This window comes from Aythya fuligula, chromosome 2 (assembly GCF_009819795.1).
Source record: "Aythya fuligula isolate bAytFul2 chromosome 2, bAytFul2.pri, whole genome shotgun sequence".
In the NCBI taxonomy this organism is placed as follows: Eukaryota; Metazoa; Chordata; class Aves; order Anseriformes; family Anatidae; genus Aythya; species Aythya fuligula.
In genome coordinates this window covers 151,496,038-151,519,721 of record NC_045560.1, presented here as the reverse complement: position 1 = coordinate 151,519,721, position 23,684 = coordinate 151,496,038, and the positions used below count along the sequence as shown (strand labels likewise).

At 33.9% G+C, this 23,684-nt stretch overlaps 1 protein-coding gene across 5 annotated transcripts in view; it reads left to right on the top strand.

Annotated features, from left to right (window-relative positions):
- Positions 1 to 22,861, top strand: part of LRRC6 (leucine rich repeat containing 6) — a 30,345-nt gene extending 7,484 nt beyond the window's left edge. Inside the window, exons 3-12 of one of the 5 annotated variants that reach the window (XM_032180578.1) lie at positions 404 to 481; positions 2,888 to 3,060; positions 4,031 to 4,230; positions 5,072 to 5,260; positions 5,365 to 5,442; positions 7,894 to 7,959; positions 9,569 to 9,638; positions 10,485 to 10,580; positions 15,712 to 15,791; positions 22,553 to 22,861. In XM_032180578.1, the coding sequence (XP_032036469.1) occupies positions 404 to 481; positions 2,888 to 3,060; positions 4,031 to 4,230; positions 5,072 to 5,260; positions 5,365 to 5,442; positions 7,894 to 7,959; positions 9,569 to 9,638; positions 10,485 to 10,580; positions 15,712 to 15,791; positions 22,553 to 22,739 (1,217 nt within the window). In that variant the 3' untranslated portion in view covers positions 22,740 to 22,861. The remainder of the gene's footprint in view (positions 1 to 403; positions 482 to 2,887; positions 3,061 to 4,030; positions 4,231 to 5,071; positions 5,261 to 5,364; positions 5,443 to 7,893; positions 7,960 to 9,568; positions 9,639 to 10,484; positions 10,581 to 15,711; positions 15,792 to 22,552) is intronic. The other 4 variants (XM_032180580.1, XM_032180579.1, XM_032180581.1 and 1 more) reach the window with 4 other exon arrangements.
- Positions 22,862 to 23,684: the final 823 nt, after the last annotated feature.

Here is a 23,684-nt window from a genome sequence, read left to right as displayed (position 1 = left end):
ACGAGCTTTTCTATATAAGTGAGTGTAAAACTAAAATTTTATAAAGCTTGACAAAGTATGGTCTGAGCATTCATGACTTTCATGATGAAAGGAATATTTCACCATGCTTTTTGGCCAGTCCTCTTGCATTATATATCTGTGTTATAGAACTTTTGATAAAATGTGTTTATAGCCTTCCCTATTTGACTATACTATTTTCATTTCAATTTATGCTTTGCAGAGAATTTCTGTTTTAATCTTTTTATTAGTATTAAAATATTAATGTCTGATAGTCTATTATATATTCAGGTTTGTCCTTCCAATTTTTCTGCTTTCTTGTTTGTTCATAGTCAAGTGAGCAAGTAAAATAATAATGCCCTTCCCATGAGGGAAACTGAAATAATGGATCTGTGTTTTGTTACAGAGAATGTGGGTAAGTTAAAGAAGCTGGAATATTTAAATTTAGCTTTGAACAACATTGAAAAAATCGAAAATCTGGAAGGTAAGGTTTTTAAATGAATGATTTTGCCTTTTCTTATTGAAACAGTTGAGTTGTAAATGAATTTAGATTAAGTATAAGGGTGGAAGCTATTGATTATGCCCACCAATAAATGTCGATCTGCTCGAGGGTAGGAAGGCTCTGCAGGAGGATCTGGATAGGCTGGACTGATGGGCTGAGGTCAACTGCTTGAAGTTCAACAAGGCCAAGTGCCGACTCCTGCACCTGGGGTGCAATAATCCCAAGCAGAGCTACAAACTGGGAGAGGAATGGTTGGAGAGCTGCCTGACGGAGAAGGACCTGGGAGTATTGGTTGATAGTCGGCTGAATATGAGCCAGCAGTGTGCTCAGGTGGCCAAGAAGGCCAACAGCATCCTGGCTTGCATAAGAAGCAGTGTGACCAGCAGGGCTAGGGAGGTGATCGTCCCCCTGTACTCGGCTCTCGTGAGGCTGCACCTTGAGTACTGTGTTCAGTTTTGGGCCCCTCGCTACAAGAAGGACATAGAGGTGCTTGAGCGAGTCCAGAGAAGGGCAACGAAGCTGGTGAGGGGCCTGGAGAACAAGTCCTACGAGGAGCGGCTGAGGGAGCTGGGCTTGTTCAGCCTGGAGAAGAGGAGGCTCAGGGGTGACCTTATTGCTCTCTACAGGTACCTTAAAGGAGGCTGTAGCGAGGTGGGGGTTGGTCTGTTTTCCCACGTGCCTGGTGACAGGACGAGGGGGAATGGGCTTAAGTTGAGCCAGGGGAGTTTTAGGTTAGATGTTAGGAAGAACTTCTTTACCGAAAGGGTTGTGAGGCATTGGAACAGGCTGCCCAGGGAAGTGGTAGAGTCACCATCCCTGGAAGTCTTTAAAAGACGTTTAGATGTAGAGCTTAGGGATATGGTTTAGTGGGGACTGTTAGTGTTAGGTCAGAGGTTGGACTCGATGATCTTGAGGTCTCTTCCAACCTAGAAATTCTGTGATTCTGTGATTCTGTACTTTATTGATTGTCAGAAGAAGGAGACAGCTTCTGTGCAGTGTTTCAAGTGGTTCCTACTGCTGACGTTCTGTCACTGCAGTTTCTTAAGTGCATTTTAACTTGATTTTTACATATTCTCTTACCAGTGTTGTCATCTATGACAGCTCTATTCTTTAATATTTTGCAAAATAGGAGATCAAAATTTTCAGGAAACCCATAGAGAATTGGTATTGCCTCACTGTAAAGTTAAGATGATCTGCTAGGTAGGTTAGCTAGAGCAATGCAATATTTTTTGATGCTATACGGAATATAAAGAGTGTCTCTTGTAATGGTTCAGCAGTCATCTTCAGCAATCAAAAGTCTCACAAAGAAGGTTCTACACTGTGCACAAGTTGCATTGTCAGTCTGGAGTATTTTTACAGTTTTTCAGGTGATTCTTTTTTCTGTCATTACACGAAGTCTTGTCTATCTTATCTATGTTTAACCATTTATCTTGACATGATAATTGCATGTGCAAAGATCAAATCCTAAGACTTAAAGCCATGCATAAACACATTCCATATTTTCTGAATAAAATCTGACTTTTGACTTATTTCATTATTTTTCTCGCGTAGGCAAGTTGCTGAATATATAAAATGTCCACCTTGGCAACAGAACAATAAAAAAAAGCTGATTTGTTTTGTTTTGTTTAAACAGTGTGCAAGCTGTTTCAGGAGGATGGTTTAAATCAAACAGAAAAATAAACAAATAGGCTACACAGAAATTTGTAAAAGTTGAAGAAATATGTAGTACATTACCTATTTGGCAATTTGCTAAGAAACTTACATCTGCTTTCATGCCAGTAAATTTTAAGTTCCTCTATCAGGCTGCATTATTTATTACTGTGATTTGTCATTTACTTAGAAGTCAGAACCTTTGGGAATTAGCTGTGCAAAAATTGAGGTTATTTAAATCCCCTAATAAATCATTTTGCGTTGTTTATGCTCTTTCAGTTCCATTATGAATAAAATACTTGCCAAATAGACCTGCAAAGGAAAATAAGTGATTAAAATGATGAGCACAGAAGTTGAGCTTGCTCTTAGCTGAACTTTTTTACTCTTAGAATCAAGGTTATGACTCATGGACATATTATGATAAAAAGAGTGGCTAATGAATTCTGGATCCAAATTTCCCAGAGCATTTTGTTAGCAAATTTAGTGTTTCTGTTTATAATTAATTCTTCTGGTTAACATACAATTTTCTCACCAATATTAACAATTTAACCAGTAATAAAATCAATGTTAGTGAAGATTTAAGTTACAAAGAAATGAAATCCATCAGGATTCTGCTCTCCTGAAGCAATTAGACACTCTTTAGCCACATAGAGTAGCCACATTGAATGATGTTTGTTTGTTTGTTTGTTTGTTTGTTTTGTTTTATTTATTTATTTATTTATTTATTTATTCAAACAGGCTGTGAAGATCTGAAGAAACTTGACCTGACAGCAAATTTCATTGGTGAACTTTCCAGTATTGAAACCCTAAAATATAATATACATCTGAAGGAACTGTTTCTAGTGGGTAACCCATGTACTGAATTTCAAGGTTATAGACAATTTGTAGTGGCAACACTTCATCAGTTGAAAGTAAGATTTTTAATGTTAAATTAATGTCCAAATCAATAACCAGCTTTGTTGACTGAACATAGTAATTCAAAACAATTAAGTGCTTGTGGTAGGAAAATTAGGAATATTTTTCTTACTGTCCACAGAAAATTAAATTCTGTTCTGAATAGGTGACTGTATTAAGTAACGTGATAATAAATAATTATAGTAAGCCACATGCATTTGTTAACTTTTCTGTCATTTTCATTGGAGATCCTTAAATAAAGTTCTGAAAAGATAAATACATGGTACAGTTCTGGCTTTTAGCTTTATATATGTGTGTGTACATATATATGCACAGTGTATTTTTAAGTTATTACTATGATTTTAGAAAGTTACCAGGTCATTGGTAATGTACCAACAATATGTACCATACCAACAACACAAGGCAGGAAAACAGTAGAAATTGATGTGAAAATGCTCTATATTGTAAATAGATATTCTGAGATGGAGGTTTTGTACAGTGACTGATCTAATGATTTTCTGTCATTGAAAGAGGCAGTCAGAATCCTGAAATATGCTCTTCCAATTTCCCTTGGAGAAGCACAGACACTTGCTTAACTTCTTAAGAGTAGACTCAACTCATTTCTGAGTTAAATGAACATTATCTAAAGAAATATTTTTGTAATAGCTTTATGAGCTTAATAAAAGGCAGACAAATATCAGAAATGGCTGAAGGGACTCTTTCTACTACATAGCAATATGACTAACTAAAATTCCAGGAAAATGCAAAAGGCAGCTCTCAGACACACAAACATTTTCAGATCTGAATAGCAACTTACTGTTAATTATTTTAATGCAGTACAACTTATGTTGTGCTTTAGAGGTTTGAAAGAAATATTAAATTAACCTGCCGTTTAATTGATGTATTGATTTAAATATGTTTTACATTTCTCATATATTTAAATTGCTTTTTTTTTTTTTTTTTTTTTTTTTTTTTTCCTTTGGGAAGTATTTGGATAGTAAAGAAATAGAACGTTCAGAGAGGATTCAAGCTCTTCAAAACTATCCAGAAGTGAAACAGAAAATTAAAGAACAGGAACAATCTTACCTTCTCAAAAGAGCCAAAGAAAAAGAAGAGGCTCAAAGAAGGATGCATGAAAGAAAGGATAGGAAAGAGAAACAAGTGGAAGCTAAGCTTGGATTTGATAGGTAAGAGTAAGCAGCAGCAGTTTGTAAGTAAATATCACTCGTCTCTTTCTTCACTAAGAATTTTGGTTTTCCTTGTTCAATGTTGTTAATATAATTCCACTTAAAGTCTTATGTTTGTCTTCATTGCTGATTCTAGCAGGATTCTAGCATTTCAGCTATGGTCTCTAATGAAAAACATAATTATAAACATTATTAACTACTAACCTGTAGTCAGTACAACAGAAGTTCTGTCCAAGAACTCCAAACTAAATTTTCTAGGTTCCAAAGTGGTGTGATTGATAGCTTCTTTCAGGACAGCTGGAAATTGTTATTTAAGGTAGTACAGTGGTTTCAGAGTTTTCATTTTATATAGCTAGAGACTTTCTGAACATTACAGAAGTTTAGGTCTAGGGGAAAATGTATTTGGGTTCTAAAATGGCACTTGAGGAGATGCGTAAGTAAAAAGTTGCTATCTTAAAATTTCTAACCTGCTGCTCTCTGACTTTGCGACTACTTAAACTTAACAGGGACTGAAGGTTTTTTTGCTCCTGAAGGTTGTAAAGGCATTTGAAAATTCTGCTCCTGAAACTAAATCTGTCAGGGTTTTCAGACAGCTAAGCAAAACCATAGTATCACTTCTTAGTTAAATCAATGAAAACTATTCTGTTGAAAAATGTTTTAATGATTGATGAAAGTTGCAGAACAGACTAAATTATTCAAATCTCTAAACTATTATTCTCTGTAGGAATTACGCAACTATTGGTATTGAAGTAAAAAAAATAAATTATTGCAAGAATACATTTTCAATACCGTTACTCTTCATTCATTTAATTAAAATAACATTTCTTGTGATCTTGTTCAGCCCAGGCTCCCTACAGGACAAAGAAAACCATCAATCAGAAGGAGAAACAGAAAAAGAAACATGGAGGACAGTTGAAGATGATGAAGAAGACAGAAGATTTTGGGAGGAGCCTACACCTTATACTCCAGAATCTAGATTAGAAACTCACAGATATATTGAAGAAAAACGGAAAGCAAAAGACAATATAAGGTATACTTAACTTCTTGCCATCTTCTTTCTTTTTTATTTTAGCTATACAACAGAAAATATGAGAATGACAAATTATAAAACATTTTTCTTTCTGTCTTGTTAAGGGAGCCAAAAAAGAGAGAGAAGCTTCTTCCAACACTGGTGACTGCAGAAGAAAAAGTTCTAAATGTCAACATGCCAAAGTACGTAAGGAAGCAATGCTGTGGTTAACTTCTTTATAGCTGATTTGAGCCACTATTTGGATATACAAGATGATAATAAGAGAACTGACAAGTTCTCATGTGTAGTATTATATTCCTGATGGTGAAACTGACTCCTGAAATTATATTCTGATGCTGGAAAAATAATTAATTACTTTTCAGTAAGTTAAGTGTTGAAGGTTGTCTAACTTAATATCTTGGTGTTTGACGACAGAAGAATTTGTTTTTCTGTAAATGACATAAGATACTTTACTCTTATTACCTTCCATGGTAAGACTCTTTCTTAGAGCATCTTGCTAATAGTGGAAAAAAAATAGTGAAAGCTTGACTGCTGAAGATAAATGTGTACAAGTAGCTACTTTAAATGTGGGAAAATATGTCCAAGTAATATTTCTAGTCAAAATCATCCTGTCCTCTCATAACAGATGTAAACCTGGCAGAACTGAGAAAGTGACAGAAAAGCAAAAGAATGATTTTTTTAGTTCAAAGAAGACAAGCCTTAAATAGTTTAAATCTTACATTAATAGAATGTAATTATGCCTCTAAAAAGCAGAGACATTCAGAACAAAGCTCTAGCTATCTTTGTTTAAGCAATACAGTCACCTTGAGTTCACTGTTTGTAGCAGTCTTGTTCATATCACCTGAGTTTTCTGGATTAGAATTTACTGTGTGGATGTGCTCAAGTAAAGTCAGATCACTGAGCAATTTTTGTCATTATGGCTTCAGCAAGAATATCATAGCTCTTCACTGAAAAGAGTTGCTCTTCACTGAAAGCGTTGCTAATAGACAGGTGGTGCTCCCCAAAGTTACTCTTTTATTGCAAAAGTCTAGTATCCAATGCAATGTCCAAATTTATCTAAGGTTCTTTTTGAACATTGGTTATTGAGAGGAATAGCAACGTGCTGCTGAGAAAAGACTATTTCTGCTCCTTGATTCTGTTCAAGCTTTCACCTAGAAAATTTTACAATTCTCTTCTCTTTTTTACTGTTAATGTTTTAGTGAATTCTCTAATTTTGTGGTGTAGTAAAATAAAGAAGTGTGTACAGGAAAGAAAGCTGTTTTGTATCATTTGCAGTTTACCATTCAAAAATATCCATTAACCTAAAGTTCTCTAAGCTTTCTTCCAAGTTGATGGTATCAGAATACAAGAGAGCAAGGAGTTATAAAATATATCTGACAGATGTTTTTATTGCTGAAAGAATGTATACAAATTTGAGCTTCTTTCTATTACATAAAATATTCTATTCTATTCTTTCTATTATATAAAATACCTAGGTGTTTTAATGTCACTGAAAGGTGACATCTAGGTGTTTTAATGTATCAGATAGATTAAATTAAGCCAAACCCTCTCATTTTAAACTTATACCTAATTTATAAAATCATCTCATTTATAGGTGGGTTTTATTTTATCTTTTCTCTACTTTAATACTTGGGAATATATGAGAGTGTGAGTAGGGCTAGTAAGACTAGAATAGATCTCCTTATTCAAGATTTGTTCAAAAATTTTAGAACTCAGCCACCAGATCACAAACACACAGCTAATGCACTCTCATTTTTAATAAATATTACAGAATCACAGAATCATCTAGGCTGGAAGAGTCCTCCAAGATCACTGAGTCCAACCTCAGACCTAACACTAACAAGCCCTCCACTAAACCATATCACTAAGCTCTACATCTAAATGTCTTTTAAAGACCTCCAGGGATGGTGACTCCACCACTTCCCTGGGCAGCCCATTCCAATGTCTAACAACCCTTTCAGTAAAGAAGTTCTTCCTAACATCCAACCTAAAACTCCCCTGGCGCAACTTTAGCCCATTCCCCTTCTTCCTGTCACCAGGCACATGGGAGAATAGACCAACCCCCACCTCACTACAGCCTTGAATCAAGGAAATTAAGCAAATCTTTATCTTTTTTTTTTTTTCTTTTTTATTTTGGAAAAGCACATGTAGATATTTATGCTACAGGCAACTTAATTTCTGTTAACAAGCATGCATTTTTTTTTTTTTTTTTTTTTAAAGATGAAGTTAGAATCACTGTTTTTCAGGCCGTCTGTGCTTTTCATGTACTTTTTTTTCTTAACTACGAAGACATCAACAGATCAGACACTTTGCCAGCAGATGTCTCTCTCCCTGCACTGACAGACTGATCTTAATTTTAACTGACCTTCAGCACTATTTTTATTTCTGTTTCTTGAGTGTTGGGTGGAGAGAATAGAAAACAAATGTTGAATGACTCTAGCTCAAACGTTAGTAATTTTTCCTGTTCATGAGGAAAAGTGCAACTGTTTCTAAAATGATCATGTGATTTTGTCTAAAGGGTATTTGTGTTAAATCTAAAATTGCTAGCAGTTGAATTTTAAATATGCCATAATGTTTGTTTTTTTCACCCCAATTATGTTGATCCTGGAGATGTTTTTTGTCCTTATTATTAGGCTTCATTTCTCCTTGAAAGATGATGAAGAAAACAACCAGTTCATTTTGGATCTTTCTGTTTACAGGTCAGAAATATTATTTATTTTTCCACTTCATTTTGCCATTCAGAAGTTCTAATATGCAGAATTTCAATTGTTTTCCTCCTTGTAAATGGGGAGTTTTCAAGTGGAAGAAAAATAATGTAGGGATTGATAGAATAAATCTTGAAACCTCTGCCAAAGAAACAGAAATGTATAAAATAAAGATCCTTTGGGTTGTTCTGTTACTCCTAAATGAGCAGTGTGTCTCAGTAGTCCTTTTTTGAATTGATGATTTCTGCAGTCCACAGGCAGGTTTCTTCCAGTGCTGTCCCCTTATATTTACATAAAATATTTTCCATTCTTCATTAGTTGGTTAGGATTGTAGGGAGTGGGATTTTATGTCTATTCTCTGTCCCTAGAAGTGCTCCAGTACAATTCATGTCCTTGTATAGTTAAATTCTTCTTGAAACAGAGTAGGGCAACCTTGTCCATATTGCTTAATGGAAGGAGTCTATGGTCTGTCCTATTTCCTAAACTACAACAGAGCATTACCTGGAAGAAATGTGGATGAAACATGCCAAAAAATGACAAGAAGACTTTATAACTCTTATAAGTTAAATTATAACTTAATTTGTAACTACTAAGCACAACAGTTCCCTTGCTCATGGTTCGAAAAGGGGTTAGAAATCCACAAGCTTTTTCAGCTCTGATAGGAACTAGTTAAAGTTGGAACTAGCTTCATAGCACAGAAATAGTATTCATGGCAGGTGTTCTTCCCTTCAAACTTATTAATTTTGCACAAAACAGGCCTGCTCCATTGTTTCTGAATTATAAGAATTAGGTTTTTTGGAAGCTCAGAAAATCTGTTCAGGTGTAATAAAATACTGGATATAGTGTTGTAGTCTGTGTTCATTTATAAGAAATGTAAACTAGAAAGTTTTAAAAATTCACCTGAGAATTAATGTTATAAAGGCAGGGATATAGGGAATATGCATTTGCGCTTTCACTAGCAGGTCACAAGAACAAGAGCGTATGTATCACAAGAAGAAGAGCAGATGTTAGAGTGGAGCTTTTGCAGGTCACAGTGACAAGTCTGTCAGTACTGAAATGTAAAAAGACTGTGTTTTCTGGGAATACAATGTATTTTATTTTATTTTATTTTATTTTATTTTATTTTATTTTATTTTATTTTATTTTATTTTATTTTATTTTTAATTCACTGTAAAAAAAAGGAAGTTTTATTACAAAGGTACTGTTTAAGCCTTTAGAAAGAAAAGTAGAAAAATACTTTCACAATTTTAATAGCTAATAGATGAATTTTCATAAGTCAAAGCACTAAACTAATAGAAAAAAAAAAAACTTTTCACTTTCTACAAGGATTTTGAAACATATACAATAGTTGTAGTGAAGGACTGATGGTGGACATGACAGAACTTAGACATTATTTTATTACACATTCCCTACACATATAGGAAGATCATATTTTTCTTCCAAAAATATTAAATGCTAATAATATTTCATTTAACTTAATACCTGAAATTGAAGCCATATTTTACAAACTGTGAAGTAGTAATAAAATAATTGAGTAGTCTTAAATGTTTATATACTGGACTGTATAATAGATTGATTCATTTATTCATATTTTGTTTCAAAGACATCTGGACACATCTCTGCTTGATGTTGATGTTCAGACAACTTACATACGAGTACTGGTGAAGGGAAAGGTTAGTATTTTCCTACTACATTAATTTCAAATCAAGACTAAAAGTTTACAATGGTTATTCAGTGAACACTGGAGCTTTCACAGATTATGAAATTCCATGCACCTATGCAGAAGAACCATTATTTCATACTTGCATTATTCTGAACCACATATATGCTGTTGAAGTCCTAACCAAAAGAGGTGTAAAGCCTGAAATGAAATTCCATTCTCTGTTTCACTCCTTATTTCTTCTTATTCCCTCAAAACAATGTACAATAAATCACTGAGGAAAGGAACTTGTTAATTACCCTATGCTAGTATTTAGTAATTTCACAATCAGGAATTCATAGTAGACAGAAACAAGTGGATGTATACTCTTTTGGAAGGGTGTTTAAAATTCAAGTTTACTTCTTTCTCAGTGGTTATAATTTTATCATCAAATTTTTGAAAAATTCTTAGTATTTAAATGGTAAACCAAAATCTGCATTTATGACTGTAACAACTGCATAAATAAAACTTCAAAATTACTTTATGTTTAAAATAGACTAGATAATCTTTCTCATTTAATTGCTAATATAAGTCAAGCATCATTTTATAACCTTCTTTAGAAATGTCACTTCAGAAATGACAGCAATTCAGGAATATACATATAACCATACTTCTAAGTAAAAGCTGTTTAGCATGTTAATCATTTATTAGGATTAGTAATACTATATTTATAGTGATAGGATTTAGACGCATACTGTTCTATAGATCAAAGGAAGTGATAGTTATATTTCTGCATGTGTTCTGTCTCGGTCAAATAAATAAATAAATAAATACATAAATATTTTATCATGATATACTTCAACTCCATATTTTGTCATAGCCATTCCAGCTTGTGCTCCCTGAGGAAGTGAAGCCAGATAGCAGCTCTGCTAAAAGATCACAAACAACCGGTCATTTAGTTGTCAGCATGCCGAAGGTATGTTAAATAATCTGAGGAGGCATTATAGAAAGGTATTTAAAATATTGTGAGTACTGTGAGAATATTTCTGAGTTACAGGTAACACCTGACTAGCTAGTTATTCAGGCTAGCCTTTCCCATCAGGATGTATTTCTCAAAGAAAGAAGGAACATTCCAGAATGACAATTTAATTATAGAGCCAAACCATTGGATTTAGGATTCCTTTAAAGGAACACTATGGAAAACAGTATTAATGGAACTATTTCTATTTCCTATATTTTCAATAGAAACAGCTTTTTATATATGAAAATATCCTCTGCAAAACCTGCCATATTGTGCAACAATGTAAGATGTATTTTTAAAAGAACTGAAAATAAGCAGTTTTTCTACCTATAACAGAAACAAATCAGTTTTTCAAAATTGGTGTGGCACACACCTGTATGAAAATTACATTGTGGTTCAAGGATAGGCATTATGTACTACTACTCTCACATCTCAGGTGATCAGAACAAGAGTTGCTTAATTCACTTTCCTTTCATGCTTTCCCTAGATGGAAATGATACACTGATCAGCTCTACCAAGTATGTGTATTCACAGAGTAAGAGGGTTGTGGCAACATGGTGCTTCAACTGAGAAATGCTACACAGCAGGCCTCAGTACTTAAAGAAGCCTGGGCAGAAGTCATATTCCCCTAATATTCCTAACTCTGTGTTCTGTCTCACTTGTGCTCTTGCCTGCATTGCCTGCATGGAGTCATGCTGTCCTTTGTGGCACTAAGGGATGTGGTGGTTTAGTGGCGGGACTCAGTAGGACCCTGCAGGGACAACCTCTGATTAAATCACAAGCTGTAATTTTAGCATCAAGCATACAGTTTCACCAGGAGTTTGAGGAATGCTGAAAACTGTACTCATTTGATTAAGATTCATATTTAATTAATATTCAAAATTTACTAATACGAGAATTTACACTTTCCTACACTTATTTATTTGAAACTGAGGCCTTGACATTTGCCATTTTGGATAATGTTATTTTCAAATGCTTTTGAACAGAGTTTCTATTAGACTTCAATAGCATTTTTGTGGATGAGCAGTGCCCTAGAAAACATAAATATTTCAAGGAGCCTCTGTGTACATTCAAATCTGCTATCTTCCAAGAAAGCAGTACCTACATGAGCAACGTGAATATTTCCTCTTTCTATTGTGATTAAGAATTGCCTTTATTCCATGATTAAATTTATTTTTTACCCATGTTTCACCTATCTTGATATTTTACCTACACCTATATATTTTACCTAGGCTGAAGGTCTTGAGCCTGCCTCATCTCAGAATGTCATGGTTCAGAGACACTTGTGAGACCTGAGGAGGTTTCTACAGAATAACCAAGGTCATGTTGTTCAGCCTAGAGAAGAGAAAGCTCAAAAGGGTCTTAATTGACTGGGGTGGGGTGGTGGTGTTGTAGGGGGAGTAATGATGGAGCCAAGCTCTTTCCATAGGTGGGTAATGACAGGGCAAGAGGCAATAAGTACAAAGAGAAACACCAGAATGCTCTGTCTAACATAAGGAAACATATTTTAATGGTGAGAGTGATCAAACACTGGCACAGGTTGCTCAAAGAGGTCATGGTTTCTTCACCCTTGACGATCTTCAAAAGCCACCTGGATGTGGTCCTGGGCAACTGGCTCCAGGTGGCAGTGCCTGAGCAGGGGTTTGGACTAAATAACCTCCAGAGGTCCATTCCAACCTCAACTGTTTTATGATTCTGAGATACATCAAGTTTTGTGGATTTGTTGAACAAAGATGGATCTGTGTTACTTTGCAGCAATTCCGCTTGGCAGGTACAAAAGAATTGTTCTGTGTTACAGTCATGCAATCTCTTCCCTTCCTTCAGAACTAAATTGGAATGCACAAGCTATATTTTGAGGGATACATATCATTTTCAGATGTTCTCTATCCATACATATTGTATTGATATTAACAGGATGTATTCTAGGAAGCTAAGTATAATGAATAAAGGTTAGCAGTAAGTGGAATGCCAATAGTTATTTTTCCTTGAGAACATTATGGCTGAAGTTATTAACAATATTTGAGAATATTAATTTTATATCATCAACTTAATATAAATTCCTTTTTATAAGATGATAGGAAGAACAGAATTCATGCAACTTCTTTTCAGTTTATATCAGTGATGAGACAAACCTAATGACTATATCGTGCTGTTTAACCTTTGTGTTCCTGATAAATAATTATTCTCAAAATAAAATTATTTGCAACAAGATAAATGACTTAGCACATTCTTTAAGTCACTGACATTCTAAGAATACTACTAACCAAAAAAGTAAACTTCTGCAGTAGGGTTCTTGCAATAGTGTCCTGAAAATACCTCTGTCTTCTCAGGAAGGGAACAGAAAACGAACTGAATTCAGTATTTTTCGTTTGCTTTAGGGAGTTTCTGATCAGGTTGCTAAACTTTTCAGCATATATCTTCCAGCCTGTTCATAGTTCCCTAGCCTTTAAAATGAAAAGTAAAACCTCTTCAGTTGCTTCTCTGATGGCCTTGCCATACCACAGATGTTAGAGATAGTAAATTCCACATAAAGGAAAGAAAGTAAATCATTTTCACCATCTTTTCAGATTTTTTTTTTTTTTTTTTAATGTACTGTTTATTGCACAGCAAATCATTGTAAAAAGGGTGTCTTTCTAAGGCACTGTCTACCAACAGATTTGGAAGGTCATCAAAACAAATTTGAAGGACACAACATTCGGTGAATTGTGACACTTTTCAAGTGTGGTGTTTATACTGTAATAACCTTAATCGTCTGTACAGAGATTTTGTATGAGTAAGGGGTTGATAGCAAGTACATTGTAATGCTTCATTTTCTGGGAAAAATATTTGTGACATGAAGCTTTTCAACCTTTCAGCCTCTATGCTCTGGCAGTGTCATCTTTGCAGATGATGCAGGAAAGTAAAAAACTGAATGTTTCTTTATTGGCTTTGACCAAAATTGGCATATTAAATCAGTGATTTTGCAAAATGCCATCCATAGATTACACCAGTAGCATGTTAATTACTGTCTGAGAAACAGCATCAAAACCAGTGTTATTACCAAACAGTTTTTATTTAGGGTTCTGAGACATTCTGTGTCATGTTTTAATAGTTGACTTCCCTTATTTTAGTGAATCAGAGAAGAAAATTTTGACTTTTTGATTAATCCTTTATTATATAAGCAGTAAAAAATTAATTCTGACAGCTTTTTATAGCCTGGGTCTTCGAAATCATTTAGAAACTTAAAGATCAATGAGAGTTAGATTCCTTAATTAATTTAAAAATAGAGGGGTATACATTATGCATGTCAGTGTAAGGGTTATTTGATGGAATTTCATTATAAAATTCTCACTTTTCTAGGTGTGGCAAATGCAGTAATATTTCATTACTGTCAAAGGCATATGGAGACATACAGCTGTGAAACCCCAGAAATCTTTTTTTCCTTCAAAATAAATGTGTTTCAGGGAAACTCTGTTACTCAGTGGAATTCATGGTGCCGAAGAAGAAAGCCATGGCAGGAATAAATTGTAGGCTGAAAAGATGACTCAGCTTAAAAATATTGTTTTCACAAATTCCATCTGTTTTCTCAAATATATTCCAGATTCTATTTAACACATCAATTTCTAGACTTCTCTGCTGTCTGTGCTTCTCTGTTCCTTTCTTTTCTGATTTCTGATTACACTAAATACTAGCAATAGGTTCACAGAATTACTTGCAGAAAGCTTTGTTATATTCAATTAGTCCCTCTTCCTGTATATTATAGAGTTTAAATTTCATTCAATGAACTTGCTACTGAGCCCAAAGTCTTATATTTGTCCACAGCTGAAGCAGTGGCTGTTCCATTTTCCAGATCATTTGTCCTAACTTGATTGGCATCTCTGAGAGATCAATATGCAATCACTGTCCTGGTGAAGCTCATGTGTCATTGTTACACATTGTTTCAAAAACAAGAAAAAAGAGAATATCACTTAAGATTTTTCTTGAACAGAGGTAGGAGGATGTCTTTTGAGCAAAGGAGCTTTTGAGTCAAATGATATTTGACAATAATAGATGCTCCAGTACACAATTGCTAACCCTTTCCTAATTTGAAAGCCCCTTGACAGAATCACAACCCATCAAGGAGACATTTCTGTTGATTGCAGAATCAGCAATTTTCCTCACCATCCTTGATGATGTGCTCTGAGGGCAAAGCAAGGAACCTTAGCTTCAGATGGATCAACAAAATGAGTTACTGAAGAACAGAACACTGTACAGCCTACTGAGAAGAGGGAAAGTTCAAAGAAAAAGACTTTTCTTCACTAGAGGATACATAGAGTCAGAAAGGATCAGCCCTTTGACAATGCATTTCAGAAATGAATGATAAAAGCCATGAGATCTGTCTTATTTCTTGAACATTTTAGAGCAGGTTTGGAACAGCATGTTTTCAGACCAATGTCACTAGAAAATACTTGATACTCTTTGTCATAGTTCCTGTTCATCTCCTTCCTTTCAAACTTTAAGGGGTCCCTCTCCCTTGATGTCGCTAAATAGGGAATGAGGAATTTCTTTTGCCATAAGAAATAACATATATGTCCTCCAAAAAATGGTATTTTCCTTGAGAAAGGGAATTTACCTTGTCTTCAATCTTGAGATTCTGTTTTCAGCAAAGTTGCTGAGGGAGTTTGTGGACATTTGTCCCTTTTAAAAAGAATGAGAAGTCCAGAGGGCAGCAGATTCTTTAATAAAAATATCTGAACTAGCACATGGACACAGACGGAAATATAAGGAGACACATCATGAACAAGTTCATTAGCTACAGAGAAAATCAGTAATGTGCATTATTAGCATTGTACTAAAAAAATACAGCACATACATATATATATGTATATATTTAAATATTTAAAGATATATAAACTCATATATATAATTGAATATAATTCCATTCAGATCATTTGGTTAAAAGGGCTTTATGCGTGTTTCACACTGAGTGAAGAGTGTTAAAATCACATAAAAGTCACATGAAAAAAATTATTTACACCTTCTTAATTTTTTTTGGATAGATTATTTAGATGCTTTTTAGCATAAATAACTTTTGTGGGACTTATTTTTCTGTATATTTGTATTTTAGGCTAAAGAAATAATCCTGGCTAAGCAAAAATTATCAACTTCAATCAAACCTTCTGACACAATGCAAAAAAATGCAAGAAGGTAATTCCTTTTTTATTTCACATTAGCATTATTTATTTATTTATTTATTTGATACATTAGTTATTCACTTGTCAGAATATATGTTTTTTATTGAGTATCTTATTGTGGAAAGTATGAAAATATTGATTTGTATAGAGTAAAACTATGTATGAAAGCTTTAGACTAATGGCCTGTCTGGTGCTGTTTATAAAGTGATCTGCTCCAATGGCAGAGCCAAAAAAGCACTTATTTCCGCAGATCGGTTCTGTTTCATCAGCTCATTCAGATATTGATCTAGTATACACTAAAACCAAACCACCTACTGAGAATTGCCTCTGCAGAGCTCCTTGCTACATAGTCTAGGTCTCAAAACCATTTAGAAAGCAATGATTTTGAACACCTCATGAATGTATTTGCACAGTGATACAGTATTCATATTGAGCTACTGCACCAATAAGTAGTTTCAAAAAGCAGTTCTTCAAGGTTTTATAACATAGCTCCATCCTGTTACATGTGATGTAAACTCCAGCTCTTAAACTCTTTCAGTTAGTGACTGCCAGTAAGAAGTAAATATCAGGGCTGCACTGTTTTTTGTTTTTCCTCTTACCAAGTGTTGCTAGCCATTATGGTAGTCAGACAGGCTCATAGCCACTTGGACTTACTAAGTGATGCCACAATATGTGTTAAACTATTTTGCCTTTCCTCTTGTTATAGGCAGCAATGTTCACACCATTATGAGATATGGTAACAGCAAAGTTTGTTAAGCATCTTACCTGTTTGTATTTTAATTGTTATATTTGTTTCCTTGTGTGTTTTCATTGTGATAACATGTTGATGGAAAGGCTAAGTAGTTAGTAAAAATTAGCATTATTGATCACAACTGTTCTTCTTGCTCTCAATATTTGGGACATTGTTCAAATGGCACCACAAGAGTTACTGATGTCATTATTTCTGCTTTTTATTTTGTAATTTTAATAAGGATCAGTTGTGTCTTTCCTTGAGTGGCCTGCCTAATGAGAAGACAATAGGGTGACTGCAAAACTTTAAGATTCCTAATGAGCCACAACCACTGCACCCTTACTTTAGGCAGCAGTGCATCTTCTTAATTACTGAATATTTCCGTAATTTTTCTTTAAAAGGTCCAAGCCAAATGGCGCAAAAGTGATGGTTCTTTCCAGCAGAAGCACAGCTAAAGCCTTAGAAACATTAAAAGAAATCAGTTAAAAGAAATGTCTGAACTTTTCTCCGGGATAAAACTAGATCTTCCTTCTGTAGATACCTGATGTTATCTCTCTTCCAGATTCTGCCAAACAGCAAAAGAGCTAGCAACTACAGGGTTAAGAATACATATGTACTTAGATCTCTCTGAGTGTATTTAGTTTTGGCTACACAGTAGGTGATTAAATAGCCATAATGGGGAGTTGCCCCTTCCCTGCCAATTGATGAACTAAAGGTACCCCATGGCATAATAAAAGTTTAAGAAGTTGTGTTTGATTTCGTACAGCTTTGAGTAATTATGAAAATGCTTACTGAAGATTTTGAAGGAAAAATACAAATTTTACTGTTAATATATTACCGGAATATGTATCGCAAAAACAGAAGTAGGAAAGAAGCATTCTGAATTACAGCTCTTACTACAAATAGTAAGTTTTGACCTCTGGTTGAAAAATTGCTGACTAGCCAGATGTTAAAAATTTGCTGAATAGTTCTCTTAGATTACAGAAGAACATTCATTACAGTGATTACACTTGACAGCTACAGATGTCTTAGCTAAATTCTGTCAGACAATCTTCTACACTGCAGTATAGTGCTTTAAATCTCTTAACTTGTTAGCCAAATTGCATGATGATACTATTATTACTTCTGCCACATAGGAGAAATTTCTTCTGTGATTGTATACAAAACTATACTTCAAACCTTCAAAGAGATAAGTTTCCATAGCAGGAATTTGACATATTTATTTATTATGCATCCAAAATATTTATTAATATAGTAGCTGAGTATGTCAGTCTTTACTGTAATTGACCTCATTCATCTATGAGGTACAGAAGTTGAGTTTTTCGCAATTGCATAAATGAAGTATATATATAGGTAGAAATAAAGTCATACTATAACTTTTAAGAGTAACAGTTACAAAAGTAACATACCTTCAGCTTGAGACTGTTCCTCCTATGTCATTGTAAAAGAAAAAAAAATAAAATAAAATAAAAGAAAACTCAAAATGTCTCTAAATGTTAATATACACATACCTGAAATCTTCCAGTAAAGGATGGAAGAATACATGGAAGATTCCCTATTCTTTGATTTGTACTGTAATTCTTTATGTACAGAAGTAGAGAAATACAGCTAGAGAATAGGTCCATTTAAAGAGGCGAAGGAACGGAGCATCAAATTCTATAATACTTCACAACATAGAATTAAAAACAAATCAACAAATTCAAACATTAAAATATCAAATATATTGTTCACAATGAAATAAGGAATGTAAAGTAAAGGTTACCTTTTCTACCTAACTAGTTCAAACATTGCAAATCCTAGTACCTTTTAGCTAAGTACAATTGCACTATTGCACTGGTTAACTAAGTATTATTTTTTTTTCTCATCTGTATTCTTGAGAGGAAAAACAAAAGAAAAACATATGCTGCTGGAGTATCCATCACTATTTGCTAGTGCACTCATAAATGCTTTTGAACAGGTTATCTAATGCCAGACAAATTTGACTTGTTGGCAGATACATCAGATACATAAAATGTTTGTAAGTTTTGTTGAACTATAGGCCAAGAGATCTTGGATATTTTAAATCACTGCATTGTATTTTAATTCCACCCTTTTTCTAGCAAACGTTATCATAAGTAAGGAGTCTTAATTTGAATCCTTGAAAGAATCCTTGCACCATGTGGGAATACCCCTCTCCTTTCCACAGACTTAATGGCTGAAGATCTCTCACAATAAATTTCTAAAGTTCACAGAGAGACATAAAGGTGTGACAACTTGGAAAGGAAAGAAATTCATGTTGCAAAGAGAAATACAGTAGAACAAAATTAATTTCCAGTCTGGGAATGTGAGGTAAGATGAGGCCTGAAGTTGAATGGATCTATAGACAAACTAACCTGAAGGAATTGCAAGAGGATTTATGTGTTTTTTCAAAACCCAAATTCACTATCATTTCTGCTCCTAAACCAAGAACAAATATTTTAGCTGAGATAGGTAAGTGCAGCTCTGGTCTGGCTTGCATAAGAGATGAATATATGTATGAAAAGATCACACATAGCAAATCAGGTATCAGTTCTACCAAGATGTCATGTGTGCCATCTACAGAGACCTAGGAGTAGATCACAAATTTAGAGTTGAATAGATTTGCAGATATAATCTTTTCAGGCTACATAGTTTGATAGCTTTTATGTAGATATTGAGAATTCTTGCTCTCACTTCAAGTTATGTTGTCTGGAATAGGAAGAATTACAGGAGTTCAATTGACTTTTTAAACAGAATATAGATCAGGTATGACTAAGCAATATTTAAAAAAAAAAAAAAACAAGAACAAAAACAAAAAACAACACAAACAGACAAAACAAACAAACAAACAAACAAACAAAATACAAACAAAATAAAACACTTTTTATCCCAGTTAAGGTTATAGTATGGATTTAATTGCATTCTCATGAAGACCTGGAGCTAGAAGACTGGAAAAAGTGGCTCTTCAAAGCTGTTGCTCATACCTTGTAAATATCTTTGGACATGCTGATGCCAAAAAGGAAACTCAATCATGTCAGAATGTTAGAAAGTGCATTTTCTGGATAAGAAGTATGAGAAATGTTTGGCAATCTAAACTTTTATTGAAATTCAGAAGTTGAAACAAGGAAATGTAACTGTCAAACCATTAAAATATCAAATATGGGGATTAAGAACTGTGTGAACAAAAGTGTAAATTATAAAAAAATATCAAATTATCAGATAAGTGTTCTGTCACACACCAGATTGTTCAGCAGGCTGCTATAGTTATGCAAAATTGAAGGACTGACTATCATTTTTTTTTGTAGTGAACTCTTTATTATTTTCTTTTTTTAAAACATTGTTGAACTATGTAGAGATAGGAATAGCCTTTCTAAGGGAAAGGAATGTCAGAAAAAAATAATAGTTTTTTTTTTTTTTTAAACAAAACAAAACAAAACAACATTTAATTCAATATTATCTATTTTGTATAGTCATTTAATCTTTACATCATAATTTTCCCCTGAGTAGAGACTGCTCAGCAGCAGGTAGCAGTGCCCAACACAGTGAACTTATTTATTTATTTATTTTACCTGAATTTGAAATAATTTGCAATTATTGGGGTTTCCAGATGTGCTGTAGTTGGTCCTGCAAGCAATATTATTGTCTTCATCACTATTGTTTTACTATTGCTCATGGAACCACATTAGCAACAAGATTATTTTTATTCCTCTAAGTAGATTTACAGGGAAAAAAATCTTTAGGTGACCTAAAACTCTAATTTTCTTCTTATTATTTCTTCTCTAATTTTCTAATTTTCTTCCAAAACTCTAATTTTTTTTCCAACAATTTTAGGTAGTTAGTCTTGACATCATCAATACTCAGCTCTTTTTGCACAGATTACATGATCAGAAGAGCATATTCACAGGAGATTAATGCATGCTAGCTGCACTGACTATCACAACTGTCTTGTCACCTGCCAAATACATGTATCATAGTAGTTGAGATAGTACCATGAGGTTTACTGAATAAATATAGAATATTGCACCATGCATATTTAAGTACGTAAAAATCTACTTCATTTTTGGAAAGAAAAAAATCATCTGTACTTGATTCTATTTTCCCTATTGTTCATTGCTAATAGATACTTGTAGATAGCATGTGCTGATTAATTTTTGAGAATGACTGATGTTTATAATCCCTTCATAGCTTGCTGATGTGGACAGTTAATTATGACACTCACTGTTAATTAGTTAGTGTATTGAAGTTTATTCTGCTACTAAGCAATAAATTATTCAAACTCCGTAGAATTTACTATATTTTCATGACTAGCAATTTGTACAATTTTAGAGCTGTTGAACAAATGTAAATTACCACTACTAATTAAAATACATCAAATCAAGGAAAACCTTTTCTACTATTTGAACAAAGCACATGCTGAGGTTAATTAATTTTCATACTTATGATTTTTAGCTTTTTCTGAGGTACTTCGAATCAGTGATTAGTCATTAGCAATTAGATTAGGATTCTGGACAGGTGGTGCTCTTTTTGGAATCTCCCCAGTGGCTACAAATAGAATCACTCAAGGTCACAGCACATTTCACAAATCACAAAGGAGATAAAAATGTTTCTTACCTCTTGGGGATGAACATTTTCTGAAGTGTTGCCACACAGCACATCCACTTTTGTTTCAAAAAAAATGTGTAATATCATTAAAGATCTAGCCTTATAAAGTGAAGAACATTCCAGGTGAAGAAATAAAAGTTTTCTTGTATGATCCCTCATTATCCATAAAATTATCTTCTGAGTAGTTTTTGATTGTGCCACTTGCAGGGAAAGTTTTTTTTGGATTCTTAAGGCAGCAGAAAATGAGCTCAGGAAAATGAGCAAATAATTCCTAAGAAACTCCCAAGAAAAACCTAGAGGCATAAGGCTGAAAGAAGTGGGTAAGCTGACTAACACCTCTTCTGTTATTGCTTTCCTCGGCAGAGGAGAGGAAGAAACCTGCCATGAATCCCTCTGCACCTCTCCTCTACACGTACACAAAGTGAACTGGGATGTCTGCTCAGGCCCCTCACGAGCCTTGATGGTGAAACAGGCTTTGGCAGCTCATTGGCAAAATGAGCTGTACTTTTAACAAGTAAAAATGGTGTATTTTCAGTTTAAAATCATCTAATGTACTTTATTTACATATTTTCATTACCTACATTGTCATCAAAACAATGCATTCTTTCATCCAGTGGCTTTATTACTTTTTCCTTTGTTCTAGTCCTAATAAGTCTCTCTGATCTCCTGGGTAAGCAGGCAGTTTTCTCACATCTTTGAAGACTGATGTACTGTCATCTGTAATGCTGAGCTTGGAACTTAGACCCAAAGTACCATTCAGTATAAAAGGAAAATTTGTTCAAAAATGTAAAAATCATGTTGGAATATGCAGAAATTAGAACATCATTGAACAATTACATTTCCATTTTGCCTTTTTTTTTTGCTGTAAACTGTTACAAATTACTTGAAAACAGGCTAGATTTTTTCCAGTTAAGTATTTAGTTCCTTTAGTAGAAAAAAAAATAAACAAACAAAAACCAGCCTTCCAATGCTGCAAGACAGAAATTATAGGAGTATTTCAAATCTTTGATCATCATGTCATTGCTTGGTTGCCTTAATGCATGGATTGTACACATTTCTAAATGTGATCTAAAAGAATTACCTTAATAGTGAATGAATCTGGAAATTCTGTTATACCCCAGACATTTCTTATATATCTTTTTTTTTTTTTTTTTTTTCCTTTTCATAATACAAACATGGTTAGGATTCACATTGACAAAACGTGAGTTAGGTGATATAAGCTGATATAAGCAAATATGTTATTACAAATAACAAGAACTCAATCTTCATTTAATTGTAAATTGTAAATGAATTAAAAAAAAAAAAAAAAAGTGAAATAAATAAATAAATTTAGTACCAAGTCTCACTTAGAAGACAACAGGTTTATAAACAGTGTCCCTGAATTGTGGTATTTGACACTGAAATGATTTTTTTTTTTTTTTTCATTTGCTTTCTTCTTCTTTCAGGAGTGGACAAGTTGAGAAATTAGAAGTTGATCCTAGTAAATATTCATTCCCTGATGTGACAAAAATAATTCAAGAAAAGGAACGAATTGGACAGGGACCTATTAGGCTACAAGCAGAGAAGATTTCAGAGACTAAGAAGAATTATATTGATTTTGAAGATAATGAAGATGTTCCTCCCTTAATTTGAAATGTTCTTAAGTAGTCCCTCTATATGTGGCTTGTATATCTGAGTTGTTTTCATGAACCTATGCGTAAAGTAAATATAATATAGCTGAAGTTGGAAATATTATTTACAGTTCTTATCATAAACTTTGTTATGCCTCTGTTTTCTTCTGTGTTTTCTGTTAGAATATTGCTTCTAGAAATTCTTTCTTTTTCTGGATTTTTTATGCAGTAAATCCCAAATCAGAATGGGAGCCATATAAGTGAAATATTGTCATTTCTTCAAATGATGTATTGTTTAGCTTAAAAGATGTCGTATTACTGAAAAAAAAAGAAAAGAGAAGGAAGGAGAAAAAGCATTTGTACAAGATTTGTGATTATTCTAACTGACCTAAAGATAACAGAAATCTCTATGTATTATTCCAATGTTTTCTTTTTCATGAAGGACAACAGTAAAAGAAAGCAATGCATTCTGGAGATGAGAGACATTGCTGTAATCTACGATAAGTGACTGAATTTTTAAGCATAAGGCAGAGCTCCAGGATTCTGGAGCTGGTATAGTAATACCACTCCTTGAAAATGTTGTGAGAGGATATCACTGAACAAGTTATCTCAGACATGTGGCACTGTGGGGCAGCTGAGAGAAATCACTAAGACCATTCTTGGTCCTCTAAATGCAGCTGCTCTAGACAGTTCCAAGTTTTTCAGAGTCCCTTACAAATACCAAGGTTAATTTTTAGCTGTGATTAGCCTTGGGATCAAAGAAGGGTGGACAGGAGGAATAGGACGAGCTATTCCTTCCCTATATTTTAGCCCATTTTTAGCGACCAGAGACTTCATTATCTTATTTTCCCTCAGCTTTTCAACTGCCCTAGAAGTGCAACAGGCAGCATCGAAGAACAAATGCATGCTAGGTTACCATTCCATTACTGAAAATTATTGCAATTTGGTAAGACCAAATTTGCTTTTC